This window comes from Astyanax mexicanus, chromosome 12, assembly GCF_023375975.1.
Source record: "Astyanax mexicanus isolate ESR-SI-001 chromosome 12, AstMex3_surface, whole genome shotgun sequence".
Lineage (NCBI taxonomy): Eukaryota > Metazoa > Chordata > Actinopteri > Characiformes > Acestrorhamphidae > Astyanax > Astyanax mexicanus.
The window spans coordinates 34,198,593-34,216,536 of NC_064419.1; the positions used below are offsets into that span (position 1 = coordinate 34,198,593).

The following is a 17,944-nucleotide window of genomic DNA, read 5'->3' on the forward strand; positions in this document are numbered from 1 at the left end:
GCAGTCAGTCTGATTACAGTGTGTGTGTGTGTGTGTGTGTGTGTGTGTGTGTGTGTGTGTACTCTGACAATCTTGACTTCCATTCATACACAACTATTACATATTAACAAAAGAAAAAAACAGAAAAAATACCCAAAAGTCCCAGAGTAGAGGAGAATAATAAACAGGATAACTGCCTCTTCAGTTCAGAAGAATAAATGTGAAGAGGGAGAAGATCATTGCTGCCACAGATGAAGTCGCCATCTGGAGAATGAATTAAACATTACATTATAATAGAGTAAAAACAAAAATGTTAAAAATATAATGGATTTGAACTTACAACTGTGTCTTGTTTGGAACATAGTTTTATATAATCCCAGTGGAACTGGTTGGGTTGGAGCTGCGCGTTCTTTGCGTTGAGCTCTGCAGTTAAAACATATGTAAATAAATCAATGTGTTTAATGCCAGACAGAAACACACAGACATCTTTAAAACTCAGGGAGGGAACTTACGAATGCGCCACTGGATCTCAGTCTTGTGCTCAATTTCTGTCTGATAGTCTTGGAAATCTGCAGAAAAAAAAAAAAAAAAAACATGAAGTATACAACTAGCATCTCTGTCACCTTTCTGTGTCAAAATCATGAGCATAAAAAAACATAAACACACCAACCTTCTTATCAAACAGAAAACCAAACACTGTAATGAAGAAGCCCTGAGACAAAAATAAAAAAGACAGATACAGTTAAACAGAGGTCTCAGTGCAGAAATATCAAGATTATTTTTCAGTTTATTAGATTTGCATACAGGGTTTAGAGGGTTACTTTAAAAAACAACTGTGGTTCATTTATGCCAGGTTCACATGACACGGTTTAAGCAGACAGTTTTTAGGTTTGCTGCAGTTTTTTGCTAATTGGACACAAAAAAAACCCCAAAAAACAAAATAAATTAGGGATCTCTTGGTGCTCGTGCATCTTGTGGTGTGTAATACTGAAAGACGCTCACCGAGCTGCGGCTGAGCGATCGCCAACCAGTCACAGGTGCCCAGTAAATATCTGGCATGCTAAATATCTGACTCAGTCAGTGACCTGGGATTCAAGAGCAGTAAAGGTACTCGCACACTGCAGGCAGTAGCTGAGCCGCTGTACGCTGACCCCCATTGGATTGAATTGCTTCTCCTGCAGCAAAAAAAGTTTGCCACTGCCATGGAGCAGCGGTGCAAAGTGGTGCATTTCCACGTACATAACCACGCCTACACAGTGCTACCGCTCATCCCAGTCAAAGTTCAACCTGGTTCGACTTTGACGGCAAGCTGTACTGCCGCAAAAAACGCAATTAGTGAACACACTCAGCTGTAGATCACTTCCCTACACTCATATAGAGATACTAGGAGGAAGACCAGAATCAGCGCTTTATTCTGATTTTAAAATGTTTAATTATAAAGCAAATATATAATATTTGTGGTCATAAAAATACAGCAATGTATTACTAAGGTTTTCTGTGTAAAGCTCTTTATAGCTCTTTATAAATCCCTATTATCTACCACTACTAGTAGATTTTCCATTGAACGGGAAAATAAGATTATCCCCTGTCTGGGAAACTGCCCAATAGTGCATAATGTTATTTGTAAGGTATGTAAGATTATTTACCTGTAGAGAGTTTAGGATGGCAAACAAGTAATGCAGCTCTACAGTTCCAGGACTGGTTATGGTGCCCAGGCCAAACCCCCAGGTGAGGCCTAAAATGGGGGTTAAGACAGCCACAAATCGAGCGATGACAGCCATACTGTTCTTCTCATCTGAGGTTCTTTCTCCCACTCTTTTTTTCAACATTTTATACAGGACCACTATCATGACCACAAAGTTGGTGAAGACTATGGCCAGGACTGGAAAAGCGAAGGCCAGCAGAGCTCTAGAATCATCCCACTGCAACCAGCATGCATCCTTCCTGATATACTTTCCCCTTCCTGCTGTTGATGCCACAGTAATGACGGCAATGATGAGCGGAGCTCCATAGCCCACGCTAAAGGAAATTGCCATCAAGGAAGTCTTGGACATGTTTGTGAAGACCACAATGACGCTGTACAGCAACAGGATAGCAGACACCAGCATCCAGAAGAAAACGGCCAGGTAAAAGAAGTGGATGAAGAAGATCACTGCATGGCAGGCAGGGTTTGTCTCCAGCTTATCGGTCACTCCAGCAATGAGCCAGATATCTGCGATCAGAAGGGACAAGGCGATGTTGACCATTGAGACGTGTCGCAGGTATAACATTGGACTATTGGTCTGGGAGCTGGTGAGGGGCTTCCAGAAGATGATCTCTATGAGGAGGAACACCACCAAGCTCAGCACTGACACACTAAGACCGACGTAGGTGATTATGGTTAGGGAAAGACTGTCCTCGTTTAAAGGAGACATCAAGATGGAAAATGACGTGGTGTGATTGCATTCACACGTCACGTTTCCTGGAAAATCTTCCGTCAGCTTACACCCATATGAGTCCCAACCACCTATATTATTATAAAGACTAAAGTTCCAGAAAACACACTCTGGATTTGCCAGTGTTTTTGAGTTTTTTTGAGTAAGGAGTTTTTTGAACTTGAAGGTGACGTCGCTTTCGTTCTGACTGGGGGAGACCATAACAATGATTCCATTAATGGTGTTCACTGTGGTGTCATTTACACTTGTATTTCTTGATGGCAGAATGTTACTCAGTGAGAAAAAAGCTAAGGCAGTGATTGTAAGGTTTTTAGTGAGATTGGTGCTGGGGATGAATAGCGAAGCCTCTGAATTGTTCCCAAATGTTTTATCGAAAGGCTGATCTTTGATGGTAGCCTTGGTGAATGTGATGGTGTTGGTGCTGGTTGTAAAATTAGAGATATTATCTGAAGTATTTTTAACAATATTTTCCAAAGAAAGCAGTAGTAAAGAACTGTTTCCTTGGCTGACAGGTTGAGAATTTAAGGCTTCCCATGTTTTATTTGTTTCAGCAGATGAAATGACCTCCACTGTTTCTAGAAAATTCTGAAAGGAAAAAAAAAATCAAATAGTTCAGGGTGTAAAAAAACAATCCTCCACTGAAGCTGAGAGATATTTACAACGTCATTAACCATTTTCCATACAGACAATTTAATTTATTTATCATAATTTGTTTTATTTTACTTACCTTAATAACATTTTCATCAATCGTAACATTTTTTGATACGTTTGCGATAGAGTTCAGTAGGGTTATGATTGTTGCAATGTTGGCTGTGGAGCTGATGACATCGTTGGTGTGGTTTTTGGTAGTTTGTGTCACCTCTTCCACAAATGGTTTCACATTGTTTATATCCAAGCCCTTCAAAGACAGGAGAAGTATCAAATGTTTATTAAAAAAAAAGAAGTGAAGGGCAATTTGGGATTGGGGTGTTTCCCACCTCAACATCCACTGACCTGAACAAACATTTTTTACTAACCTTCCTTAGTAGAGTTTGCTTTATGCTGAACAAAACAGTTTTTTTATGGGGCTTTGGCATCCTGGCCACCCAGGGAGGCAGGGAGTGGGATAGTGTTATGTTATGTGCGCTGCTTCCAGCTAAAATACTTGACATCTCATTTTTGAGGCAAATGAGTAGAATCATTAGAATTTGACCCTCAGCCCTTTTTCTTCTTTCTCTAGGGTTCATAAGGGAGTGAAAATACTGGATGTGTATGTCTATAGGAAACACACACAGCCATAAATATAGGCTTTAACTTGGCTTTCCAATTAGCATGCCCCCCGTTCCAACAGGTAAGCAGTGAGAAAACAGTAGATTCACCTGAGACTGCTCTTTCAGTACTTGAAAGACTCGAAGGACACAATTGTTGTCGATGACTTCCCAGTTGCCGTTGTTACACATGACTGTTTGACTCCCCACTTCATCCTTATTTTTACACTGACCAGAAGTCACAGTGCCGTGATCACCATACCCAAACTGATCATTGTTACATGGTTTACCTGCAGAGAGAGAGCACACAAGCACAATGAAATTAGATCAGATTGCATTACATTATACTATCTTAGAGTAGATACTGCATGATTTTCAGACTTACGTTGGTTAGTGGGTGGTTCTGTAGGTTTCGCTTCAGAGATCTTTACATGCATTGTGTTTGAACTGTATGAAAAATTGTTTAAATTTGAATCTGTAAGGTTGCAGACAAATTCCACATATGATCCGCATATTCCCACGTACTGGTACTCAATACACTTTTGCAGTGAGTCAGTAGCCGTGATATTTGTTACTGTAAACAAAGAAAAACGTGTCAATCCAGAACTGCTGCAAAGATAAACATGGAATTCTTTTATTCTTTTATTCTCTGTGAAATTACAGAGAATGTGGCAAAGTGAGAACTTACTGAATGTGTTATTTTTCCACAGCTGAATGTTGTAATCCTTGAACACACAGCAGCGGAGAGGCACAGTAGTCTTTTGACAAATGTTAGTCCTGTTGGGGGTCATTTGAATATTGGGGTACGGCTCAATGTAGTCAATTTCCTCCCATAGAATGTACTGCCCAGTGCTAGAATTGTACCCACATTCATAACGACCTACAGGAAGAAAATACAGACTGGCATTAAAATGTTAAAAAGTGACGTCTTTTCTTTGACTTATTAAAAATATCTGTTTAAATGTTTAACATTTCCTAGGGTGAGATTGTTGTATGATTATCAATCAATTATCTAATGCATTTCTAGTGGGGCTGGGCGATATGAATAAAAAACTGGCATCTTCATATGCCAGAAATGGTGATATGTCATACAATTTGATGAAAACCTTAACAAAGTATAACGTTAAATTAGTAGTAATTATTTGTACAACAACACAGTCATACTATATTTAAATAGTAAATGTCTAACTGTGTATCTCAGCTAATATACACACTCTAAGTTATTATAAGACTCAATAAATGATTAGTTTATTATTATACATCATTTGCACAAGATGGTAGTATGTTGACTGTACAACCCAGAGACTGTAAAAAAGATGGACGCTGTGTCGCAGTTCCCATTCATTCAATGAAAATGAAGCCAAAATCTTCCGCCATGTTGGCGATCCTGAAACCAGAGTCTGCGCAGTAGAGACCAGAGGAGGGAGAAAGACTGTGGAGAGACAGCCTACTCATTTAAATAACCCCGCCCCTGAGGGCTGCCCCCACAAAGCTCACACAGTCTATGGTCCCGCCCATACAGTCATTGGTCCCTCCCCGGCTAGGTGTAACCCAACCATTTTACAATAGCCACACCTTTTTAAATAGAGCTGAATAACGTTTTAAAAAACAAATTCTGTGGGGATATAAAAATTTGACAATATAATCAGAGGTTAAACTAGCTATTGCATTTAAACAATGGAGGTAGAATTACAGTATATTGAAAGAAAATATTGAAACCAATGGGGATGGGTGGGGTTACACAGCTTTCTGCAACCGAACAGCAGGGGGCGCCCGACCTGTGGTGGCTTCACTTTTGAGAGACGATGCTCTGTCCAGCTATACACAGTCTATGGTACAACCCATATACAGTCGTCTTTTTTTTTATTTTTTACATAATAAGCATAGCAAGCATGATATTACGTATTGTAATTTTTACATATCTTGTATAAAATAGTTTTAAATGTTTAGATATTTTGTGCATATATATTGTGCAACCTTAGTTATTAGACATTCTATTATGTTTTAATAGAGTGACAAACGGTGCCTGACTGGCATCTTCTGTCAGTTATATACTGATATTCCAGCCTGAAAGCTCTATCAAAAGTGACTGTCAGTGACTAGGTGGTCTGGTTGTGTGAGTGGAGATGTGTTGAGTCTATCTCTGGGGTAAACAAGACCCCCTATATTTTCAAGCATGAGAGCATCTAGCCCCTTACTGTGGTCAGATTGTAGGACTGTGCTGCAGATTTCCTTCTCTTGCTATATAATGCTGCATTCCATTTACCTTAGATGTCGAATGTCAAAGCTGGAAATGGCATCACACCCCATTTGATGTTCCAGGTAAATCAGTTATTATTTTTAGCACTGTCACAAGTTAGCTTTGCTAGCAATACCAGTTGATAACAACACAACTGATTTAATGAGGCACTAATATTGTCACGCCTACTGGTCGTCCCGCCATTCAGAGATCAGCATCTCCGGACAATTGAACAAACTCCTCCCACACACACACCAAAAACACCTGTGTGGAATAACTCATTAGCCATTCTACAAATAACTGAAATCTAACTCTGCCTCCTTGTGAGGTATTGCAACTCTCAGTGTCTCTATCAATTAAGCGTTATCTGGTTTATTGTATGTATTTTCTTGCCTGTCTGACTGATTTTTGCCTTGTGGATTTTTGTAAGCTGTTTTTTTGGCATTTTTGCCTGTTATGACTCTGAGCTTGCCTTGTGGACTTTTGCTAATAAACTCTGCTTTTTCATCTCTAATCCTTGTCCGAGTATTACAAATATATAGAAGTGCTACTATAGTGTATAATAATACTGTTTGGATTTTTGGATTTTGAACTTAGGGTTGGCAAGGTTTTTCCATCCACCTTCCCCTTAACACACTTTTTTACCACCACTGTGACTATGCACTCGTTATGAATGGGATGAGCTGAATTAAAGATATTAAGATATTAAAATAAACCTGCCATTATCAAAATTTATTTATGAAAACCTATCCTAAATTGCATTTTAGAATTAGATTTTAGTTCATGTCCTACAACACGTTCTAATGTGAAAGAGCTTGTGGGTCCACTTTGACCATGCAAAGATTGTACTTGATTCCTCCTACTGGTTATTAAAGTAATTAAAACAGGAGTGGACAGTGAACAGACAGCTTCTCAAAGTGTCTTCTTTGGGGTCACCCAACATTCCCAAAATGAAAATAACTCATTTTACTGCAGAAAAAAATCGTCATGTATTATCTACATTAATGGACCACTGGTGGGTTAAGGCAGTGGAACAAGTCAGGAATTTGGTGTTAGAAGGGTCAGCTGGCTTAAGTTTGACAAATAAATATATTTCTTTGTATTTCTGGAAATAAAACTGTCAGAAGCCAAAGTAAGAAAATTTTGCACAGCAATATTTTAAAGGCAAATACACATATATTTAATGTACCTCATACTTCATGTACTTCAAATACACATATATTTACATGTACTTCAGCACTCTGAAAATGTTAATCAGATTATCTGTTTACTTTGTCAAGATGAAAGAGCTCACCATTATCTGCGATGGTGGCGCTGTTCACTGTGAGAGTTCGGTTGTCTCGTGAGAAATTGTAGCGTGTATCAGGCTGTATTTCAGTTCCCTTTATTTTCCATTTAATTGTCCCCGGATCTTGCTGGTCTGGTGTGCAATTCAGTATCATGGGTTGTTCAGGATACACTTTCGTATTAGGCCCCAAAACTTTCTCTGTAAAGCAGATGAATGTGAAGAAACTGAAGCTACATGCAGTTAAATTCTTACAGTTATTAATGCAGTTATAGATACAGTACTCATAAACCTGACCAGTTGTGAACTCAATTATATTAAAATAAAAGTCTAAAAAGTATTTCTACATTTTTTTAAACTAAAATGTACTTATTAAAATCAGAACAAGTTGCAATTACTGATGTGAGAATTAAAACTCTCTGGAGTTTAGAGACAAACAGAGAGAAGCAGAAATAACTGTACTAAAGCAGCTGTGAAGCAATCGCTGTAAAGTATGAAACAAAATAAAGGGGTTTTAGTCTTACTGCTCTGAGCCACCTCCATGAGTGAGAGACCTTCATTCTTCAGGTTGCTTGAGATGTTTGGGTTCTCATTCAACTGCTTGATGATTTCACTGTTCACTGGGTAGTCCAGTTCAACTTGAAAATCAACAATCACACTCCCTGCCCTGTTCACAAACACACACACACACACACACACACACACACACACACACACACACATACACACACACACTTATCAGAAGATGATCTGATCATCTTATATATATAAGATACTTATATATATATATATATATATTTTTTTTTTTTTTTTATTATTTTATTTTTTTTTTATTTATAAGATATACAGTATTAGTATCTTATTTTTATAAGTATGTCTCATAAAAAAAACTTAAAAACAGTACCTGAATCCTGTCACAGTCACCTTAATGAAGCCGGGGACATTTTGGTAACTCTTTGTGAGCTGGATTTAAAAAAGAGAAAAGATCATTAAACATAATTTTTTTCTGTCCGCAGAAAATCGCAGAATGCTTTGTTGTTCGGGACTAGTTTTAATTCTTGTTGAGGGAACTTTGGCCTAAATGATTCAGTAAGATCATGAGATGGAATCTGTGCACTGGTTTAAACCTTTTTTACAACTTACAATTCAATACAATATTACATCACTACATGATGTCACTGTCAAACCCTGCATCTCAACAAACCCGAACTGTTTTCCTTTTCCTCATTCTCTGAAAATGAATACTAATCACACTCACAAGTCCCAAAAGATTGTAGAGAACAGTGCTGTCTGTAAAAAACAGTTCAATTTGCTTGTCACTTTCTGAAGTATTGCCAACCATTTCCTGTTGCATACTGAATGGATGCCTATATTAGGCCTTTTTGTTTGATGTTTTACATCTGTAATATGTTTTGTCTGAAGTAAAAGCAGCTAAGTCTAGAAATGTATTTGCTGTTTGGCCATGCGTTTGCGTAGACAACAATGTGGACACAGCAGTTCATATACATGCCTATGTAATACACATGTTACTAGAGGCTTTAACTAGAGGCTTCCACTTTCACATCATACACATGCAAGTAGCCCTTATTTGAAACTTTCTGTCATGTTGATGCTGCTGAATGCCTGCACTACTGCTAGCAATTCTGTGTGTACTGCACGGTACTGTGTTAATCTCTAAGGACAGAAAAAATGCATTGAATGGATGCAGAACATGCTAGACAGTAGGGGTGCAGGAAAAAATTGATTCAAGCTCAAATCGCGTTTCAAACATTAAATGATTCAGAATCGATTCTCATTTTCAAAAATAAAGATTTTTTTGCGGGTGTAGCTACTGTTGCGCAGAGCTTTTTAACTGTACCGCGGAGCTCAGCTACTGTCGTGCGGAGCTTTTTAATTGTACCGCGGAGCTCAGCTACTGTCGCGCGGAGTCTTTTAACTGTCTTGCGGAACTCAGCTACTGTCGTGCGGAGCTCATACTGTCTCGCAGAGCTCACCTACTGTCCTACGGAGCTCTTTAACTGTACCGCGGAGCTCACCTACTGTCCTGCGGAGCTCAGCTACTGTCCTGCGGAGCTCAGCTACTGTCTTGAGGAACTCTTTAACTGTTAAAGAGTTCCGCAGCACAGTAGCTGAGCTCCGCAGGACAGTAGATGAACTCCGCAAGACAGTAAAAAAGCTCCTCGTGACAGTAGCTGAGCTCCGCGAGACAGTTAAAAAGCTCTGCGCGACAGTAGCCGAGCTCTGCGAGACAGTTAAAAAGCTCCGCGCGACAGTAGCTGAGCTCCGCAGTACAGTTAAAAAGCTCCGCGAGACAGTTGAAAAGCTCCGCAGTACAGTTGAAAAGCTTTGCGGTACAGTTAAAAAGCTCAGCGAGACAGTTGAAAAGCTCAGCAGTACAGTTAAAAAGCTCCGCAAGACAGTTAAAAAGCTCCATGGTGCAGTTGAAAAGCTCCGCGAACAGTTAAAAAGCTCCGTGAGCAGTGTTGGGCATGTTACTTTGAAAAAGTAATTAGTTATAGTTACTTGTTACTTCTCCAAAAAAGTAACTGAGTTACTAATAGAGTTACTCCACTATAAAAGTAACTAGTTACCAGTAAAAGTAACTATTGCGTTACTGTATGTATGTACTATTATTATTAGAAAAATAACAAACGAAAATAAACCCAAAATGTATGAAATTAAACAAACCAAGCCACACTCAAAGGAAAAAATGTATATAGAAACAAAACAAAAGAATGGACAAAAAAGGACAATCGAATGACAGTTAAAATGGTACTAATTTAACAGTTTAACAGCTGTATCAAACAGCTTCACCAAGGAGGAAAAGAGAAACGGGAGCAGCTAAAAAGAGCTTAACGTCCTTAAATTGGAACTTGGCCGTTACTCCCATCACTGTCTGTATGACAGTAGGTGAGAGTCGGGAGACAGCAGCAACAGGACAGGGAAAGTTTTTGCTCTTACTGCCTCTCCCTATTAGGCTACAGAGGGGTGTGTAGTGTCGTGTTACGGTGTTTGTTGTTGCGCCACTAAAGTACAGAGGATGAGGAAAAGAAAATCCAACCAATTTGAAAGAATCGGAAAAAAATCAAATCGTGACCCCAAGAATCGATTCTGAAACGAATTGTGGGATTCCCAAAGATTCACAGCCCTACTAGACAGCAGGGCAAACGCACGATTAACAGCAAGTATATCTCTACCCTTGTCTAAGCAAAAATAAATATTTCTAAATATTGATGCTGTCTGCTTTTTTCACAATTTTAAAAGAGTGCTTTATGCATGCTGTACATAATAAGAGTACTCTCTTACCGCGTTTACCACTTTTTTTACCAAGTCTTTATATTGCGGACTCTCTGAATTTTGCAGGTTTACGTCAAAGCTGCGATCTAGACGTAAGATCATTGTGACAGAAGACACTGTAGAACAAAGAGAACACATTGTAAAATCACTTGAGTGACACAAATATCAATAAACACTACAGTTTAAAGACTTGTATTTGGAAATAAAATGTACCATTAAATTCATCCAGAATCTTTTATAGAGATGCAATCTGATAGTGTTTCAAACCAAAATTGGTTAATTTAACACCAAGTATTGGCTTAGTAAACATGTAGGTTTTGATGAAAAAACAGAATTCAGTCAGTGTTTACATCTTGGCCACTCACCCTGTGGTGTAGTTGTTGGTGTAGTTTTTGGTGTAGTTGTTGGCACACTTGGTGTAGTTTTTGGTGTAGTTGTTGATGTAGTTGGTGGTGTAGTTATTGGTGTAGTTGTTGATGTAGTTGGTGGTGTAGTTATTGGTGTAGTTTTTGATGTAGCTGCTGGTTCCTTAGTTACAACTTTTGGTGAAGTTGGTGCTGCAGTTGTTGGTACTGTAGTTGTAGTTGTTGGGACTTCAGTTGTAATTATTGGTGTAGTTGATGTAGTTGTTGGTGTAGCTGGTGGTTCTGTTGGTGTAGTTGATGCAGGTGTTGGCACTGCAGTTGTATTTGATGGTTCTGTAGTTTGTGTAGTTATTGGTATAGTTGTTGGTGAAGTTGGTGCTTCTTTTGTCAGTGTAGTTGATGCAGTTGTTGGCACTGCAGTTGTATTTGCTGGTTCGGTAGTTTGTGTAGTTATTGGTATAGTTGTTGGTGAAGTTAGTGGCTCTGCTGTTGGTGTAGTTGATTCAGTTGTTGGCACTGCAGTTGTATTAGCTGGTACTGTAGTTTGTTTTGTTGATACAGGTGTTGGCACTGTAGTTGAATTTGCCTGTTCAGTGGTTTGTGTAGTTATTGGTTTAGTTATTGGTGTACTTGGTGGTTCTGTTGTTGGTGTAGTTGATTCAGGTGTTGGCACTGCAGTTGTATTTGCTGGTTCTGTAGTTTGTGTAGTTATTAGTATAGTTGTTGGTAAAGTTGGTGGTTCTGTTGGTCTAGTTGATTCAGGTGTTGGCACTGTAGTTGTATTTGCTGATTCTGTTATTTGTGTAGTTATTAGTATAGTTGTTGGTGAAGTTTGTGGTTCTGTTGTTGGTGTAGTTGATTCAGTTGTTGGAACTATAGTTGTATTTGCTGGTTCTGTAGTTTGTGTAGTTATTGGTATAGTTGTTGGTTCTGTTGGTGTAGTGGATGCAGTTGTTTGCACTGCAGTTGTATTTGCTGGTTCTGTAGTTTGTGTAGTTATTGGTATAGTTGTTGGTTCTGTTGGTGTAGTGGCTGCAGTTGTTTGCACTGCAGTTGTATTTGCTGGTTCTGTAGTTTGTGTAGTTATTGGTATAGTTGTTGGTTCTGTTGGTGTAGTGGCTGCAGTTGTTTGCACTGCAGTTGTATTTGCTGGTTCTGTAGTTTGTATAGTTATTGGTATAGTTGTCGGTGTAGTTGCATCTGAAGAAAGAAAGTGTTTAAAAATGTGCTTAGCCAGAAATGTGCATTATAAGGACAAAATTATTGGGACTTCATTCACTGTTTATTTTGAAATAAATCAACTCAAAAAATGCCCCAGTCAAGGCTTTCTACTACAGAGCAGGCTCAGGATTTGAGTTCATTTAGCACCAAGGTAAGAGAGGTTGGGCTGTTGGATTATCATAACCCCTCCTCATACTTATCTTCCCGACCTATTCCATAAGTACTGGAAAAAAGCACAATCATTCCAGAAATAAAAATGCTCTTTTGCTCCAAAGCTCAATGCTGAGGGGACACGTCTCTAGCCTAAATCTGGCATTAGACATGGTGCCACTCTCTTCCAGCACAGTCTAGACAGGGACTAGAAAATGTGACTGTGTCATCAGTCTGCTGTGCTGGCTGTTCTCTGACCAGGCAGAAATCTGATTAAATGATTTCATAAAATGAAGAATACTTTATATACCAGGTGTTGTGGTGACCAGATCTGTAGTTGCAGTCGTCACATTTGTTACAGCAGATGTTTCTGCAGAGTAGATGAACAACACATTTGGTTAAAACAGTGGTTCTCAAACTTTGATGTGGCTTTTTTCCATACAGTCTCAAGCTAGAAGGGTGTGATACTGGATTTGAATGCCAGCAATATTTTTTCAGCAATCAATCCTAATGCAGAAACTATTGTGAATTACATGGTAGCTGGTTGATTTAGCTCATGGAGTTCCACAGGGTTCTACTGTAGGGTTCTACTGTATGTAACTGATGTTAAAAATTGTAATTTATGTAATTAAATTAAGTAAGTAAAGAACTAAAGTTTGAGCTTACACACTCAATCGAACAAAAATAAATGTAATGTCATAAAAACTACAGGTTTTTATAACATTATAGAGCTAAATTGTTATAATTGTAGTGCATGCAGCATTGTTTAATTGCCTGGTGTACAGCCTAAGGATGCTTTTCGTACCACAATTGAGACATGTACCACGGTTTAAAAACCACATGCAAACATGACAACAAAACTATATATACAGTACTGTGTAAAAGTTTTAGGACCGTGTGAAAAATTAAAATAAAAAAGCTCCTTGCCTGGGAATTAAGTGTTTGATTACTGTAAAACCCTAATGTAATTAAGCAATAATACATGAGAGGAAGTGCTATAACGTGTAATATTAGCACTGCTGTGCTGCGGTCATCAGACTAAATGCTGTGTTTCAACTACATCAAACATCCAACTGCGAAGCATGATGGTGGAAGTATCATGCTGTGGGCATGCTTCTCAGCAGCAGGCCTTGGCATGCTTGTTTAGGTACAGAGTAAATTGTAGTAATCTTTTTGCATTTTGACAAAAAGATTACTACAAATACTGATACTGATATAATATTACATACCTGTAGTGAAGAACTCTGTTGAAGTAGATGATGGTCGGTCTGCTACAGCAGATGTTTGTGCTGTCATTGTCATTGCAGTAGACAGACGTGCAGTAGATGTTTCTACAGTAGATGTGTGTGCAGTAGATGTTTGTGCTGTAGGTGTTTCTACAGTAGATGTTTGTGCAGTAGTTTTTTGTGCAGTAGATGGATGTACAGTAGATGTTTTTTCATTTGATGTTTGTGCAGTAGATGGGTGTACAGCAGATGTTTCTGCATTTGATGTGTGTGCAGTAGATGTCTGCCCTGTGATTATTTGTGTAGATGACATTCCTGCAGTAGATGTTTGTGCAGTAGATGTCTTTGCGGTAGATATTTCTACTGTAGATGTTTGCAGTGTGGTTATTAGTGCAGTAGAGGTTTGTGGTGTGGATATTTGTGGTGTAGACATTTCTGGTGTCAATGTTTGTGCTGTAGATGTTCCTAAAGTAGAGATTTGTGCAATCAATGGTTTGGCAGAAGATTTTCCTGTAGATACCTGTGCAGTAGATATTTCTGCTGCAGATGTTTGTGCACTCGAAGCTTGTTCAGTTGATGTTTTTTCAGTCGACGTTTGAACAGTATATGTTTGTTCAGTAGATGTTTCTGCAGTTGCTTGTACAGTAGATGGTTCTACAGTAGATGTTTGTGCGTTACACATTTCTGTAGTATTTCTGTTGGCGGTAGATGTTTCTGCAGTAAATGTCTGAGCAGGGGATGTTTTTGAAGTAGATGTTTCTGCTGTAGACGTTTCTGCAGATGTTTGTGAAGTAGATATTTCTGCAGGTGATGAATCAACAGTGGATAATTCAGTGCCAAATGTCCCTGCAGTTGTTCCTGCAGTATCTACAGTTGATGTTTCAGCAGTAGATGTTTCTGCTGTAGATGTTTGTTCAGTAGGTGTTTGTGCAGTAGATGTCTGTGTAGGGGATCTTTCTGTAGTATATGTTTCTGCAGTAGATGTTTCTGCATGAGATGTTTCTGCAGATGTCTGTGTAGTATATATTTCTGCAGTGGTTGAATCCACAGTGGAGGTTTCAGCGATAGATGTTTGTTCAGTAGGTGTTTGTGCAGTAGATGTCTGTGCAGGGGACTTTTCTGTAGTATATGTTTCTGCACTATATGTTTCTGCAGTATGTGTTTCTGCAGATGTTTGTGTAGTATATATTTCTGCAGTAGTTGAATCCACAGTGGAGGTTTCAGCGATAGATGTTTGTTCAGTAGGTGTTTGTGCAGTAGATGTTTCTGTAGTATATATTTCTGCAGTATATGTTTCTGCAGTAGGTGTTTCTGCAGATGTCTGTGTAGTATATATTTCTGCAGTGGTTGAATCCACAGTGGAGGTTTCAGCGATAGATGTTTGTTCAATAGGTGTTTGTGCAGTAGATGTCTGTGTAGGGGATGTTTCTGTAGTATATGTTTCTGCAGTAGATGTTTCTGCAGGAGATGTTTCTGCAGATGTTTGTGTAGTATATATTTCTGCAGTGGTTGAATCCACAGTGAAGGTTTCAGTAATAGATGTTTGTTTAGTAGGTGTTTGTGCAGTAGATGTCTGTGCAGGGGATTTTTCTGTAGTATATGTTTCTGCACTATATGTTTCTGCAGTAGATGTTTCTGCAGGAGATGTTTCTGCAGATGTTTGTGTAGTATATATTTCTGCAGTAGTTGAATCCACAGTGGAGGTTTCAGCGATAGATGTTTGTTCAGTAGGTGTTTGTGCAGTAGATGTTTCTGTAGTATATATTTCTGCAGTAGATGTTTCTGCAGTAGGTGTTTCTGCAGATGTTTGTGTAGTATATATTTCTGCAGTAGTTGAATCCACAGTGGAGGTTTCAGTGATAGTTGTTTGTTCAGTAGATGTCTGTGCAGGGGATGATTCTGTAGAATATGTTACTGCAGGAGATGTTTCTGCAGATGTTTGTGTGGTAGATATTTCTGGAGTAGATGTATCAGCAATAGTTGTTTCAGCAGTAGATGTTTCGGCTGTAGATGTTGGTTCAGTAGAAGCCTTTGCAGGGGATGTTTCTATAGCATATGTTTCTGCAGATGTTTGTGTAGTAGACATTTCTGCAGGAGATGTATCAGCAGTGGAGGCTTCAGCAGTAGATGTTTCTGTCGTAGATGTTTGTTCATCAGATGTTGGAGCAGGGGGTGATAAAGTAGGTGGTTCTGTAGAATAAATATATTCCTTAGTATTTAAAGAATACTAATCAATAACTAATCAGATCAAACGTTAGAATAGATGAATTAAACTTGATTGGGAAGCATTCAGAATGACAATGAATATATGACTGTACAACTGTCAAAAATGTTTTAAAACATTACTGAACACCCATCTTAGGAATTCTACCGTGTACAACATTAACACTGCTTTACCTGTGGTGATGTTTAGCCCAGAGATTTTCATTTGATTGTTGATAGTGTAGGGGAATGGAAAACCATGTAGAAGTGCCTTCAGCCGATCAATGACTCCCTCTCCTGAAGTGTTCAGTTTGATTTGGATAGAATATTTAAAGGTTTGTGAAGGTACTGGGAAAAGATTTACAGAAGCATAAAAAAAGATCACTTATCAATCAATTACCCTTAACCAAACACCATTGTGAAAAGCAAAGAATACTCAATTAGACAAGTTTAATAAATTAATGAAAATACAGCAATACCTCTTCTGCGTCCACAGAACTGGCCCTCGTATGGAACAGAAGTGACACAACCACATAGGGTATTGCTGCTTTCATTACAAGCTCCAAGTTTCTTGCAATGTTCATCTGACCAACCATACTGAGGCTCGCATTTGCACACTGATTGATTTGCACTGGTGATGCAGACTAAAAGAAAGCACAAAAATCGTCAAATTATCCATCTTTAATCAATAGAATTCAACATAATGAAGATCTTCCTGTAAACGTCCTTTTCTCACCAGTTGTGATGTTGAGAGAGTTGATTTGCTTTTGACTGCTGATCTTATAAGGATATTGAAATCCATGAGCAAGACCCCGTAGTCTGTCAATGGAAGAAAGTTTGGATGTGTCCAATTTAATGTCCATGGTGAACCTGAATGATTTCAAGGGTGCTGAAAAACAAAATCAGGAAAGGTTAATGGTAGCCTTCATGCTCAACAAATCAGAAATTTTGTGATCAACGTCAACTTCTTGGAAAAATTAATCAAAGAGGTGGTAAGATTAATTTACAGTCTTTTGAGGAAAGCAGCCATAAAAAAAAACAGTGAAATGATTGTGCCTGTGGAAATTCTATTTAAATCATAGAGCATTCACACTGACAAAGGAAATATGACTGGAAAACTCTCAAAAATGATAGAAGAACACATCATTTTTTTGTTTTGGAAATACTACTGTTTATCACTATAAAACTATTGTACCTGTGATGAAGTTCAGCTTTGAGATTTTCATTTGATTGTTGATAGTGTAGGGGAATGGATAACCATGAAGAAGTTCCTTCAGCCGACCAATGACTCCCTCTCCTGAAGTGTTCAGTTTGAGTTGGATGGAATATTTGAAGGGTTTTGGAGTTACTGGGAGAAAAAAAGACAAATATTTACAGAAGTTATGGATAGAAAACAGATCAATTAATTAACTGAAACACTTTAAAAGTGACAAATTAATTTAAATTGAAGAGCATTAACACTTACAAAGGGTATTTGAATGGAAAAGTCTTAAAAATAATGATAAACCATGAGTTTGTAGTAGAAATGCTACTGTTTATACATTATAAAACTTTTGTACCTGTGGAGAAGTTCAGCTTCGAGATTTTCATTTGATTGTTGATAGTGTAGGGGAATGGATAAGCATGAAGAAGTTCCTTCAGCCGATCAATGACTCCCTCTCCTGAAGTGTTCAGTTTGATTTGGACGGAATATTTAAAGGGTTTTGGAGCTACTGGAAAAAATATATATTTGCAAAAGTTCAGCAAAGAATGCAGACCTATTAATTAATTAGAACACTTTAGAACAGACAAATCAATTTTATATGAAGAGTATTCTCAGTACCCAGTAATATATGTCTGGAAAAATATTAAAAAGTATTTAAAAAATACATGAATTTCTTTTAGAAATGCTAATGCTTAACTTTATAAACTTTTATACCTGTGGTGAAGTTCAGCTTTAAGATTTTCATTTGATTGTTGATAGTGTAGGGGAATGGATAACCATGAAGAAGTTCCTTCAGCTGATCAATGACTCCCTCTCCTGAAGTGTTCAGTTTGATGTTGATAGAATATTTGAAGGGTTTTGGAGCTATTGGACGGAATATAGATTTGTAAAAGTTCAGCAAAGATTACAGACCTACTAATTAATTGGAAACTTTAGAATAGATAAATCAATTTTAATTGAAGATTATTCTCAGTACCCAGTAATATATGTCTGGAAAAATCTTTAAAATAATTTGAAGAAGACATGCATTCCTTTTAGAAATGCTAATGCTTAACGCTATAAAACTATTGTACCTGTGGTGAAGTTCAGCTTTG

At 38.1% G+C, this 17,944-nt stretch overlaps 1 protein-coding gene across 1 annotated transcript; it reads right to left on the reverse strand.

Moving 5' to 3' along the window:
• Nucleotides 1-49: 49 nt before the first annotated feature.
• On the reverse strand, nucleotides 50-17,355 carry LOC103029698 (mucin-2-like). The gene is made up of 21 exons (XM_049485503.1): nucleotides 17,206-17,355; nucleotides 16,842-16,994; nucleotides 16,383-16,535; nucleotides 16,126-16,290; nucleotides 15,842-15,994; nucleotides 13,448-15,634; nucleotides 12,529-12,588; nucleotides 10,848-12,047; nucleotides 10,492-10,598; nucleotides 8,090-8,148; nucleotides 7,710-7,852; nucleotides 7,195-7,386; nucleotides 4,350-4,541; nucleotides 4,047-4,235; nucleotides 3,773-3,951; nucleotides 3,142-3,312; nucleotides 1,626-2,999; nucleotides 650-691; nucleotides 492-548; nucleotides 320-402; nucleotides 50-243 (listed from the first exon to the last, which is right to left on the reverse strand). The coding sequence occupies exons 1-20, from the start codon at nucleotides 17,234-17,236 to the stop codon at nucleotides 346-348; spliced, it is 6,864 nt and encodes a 2,287-aa protein (XP_049341460.1). The 5' UTR covers nucleotides 17,237-17,355; the 3' UTR covers nucleotides 50-243; nucleotides 320-345.
• Nucleotides 17,356-17,944: the final 589 nt, after the last annotated feature.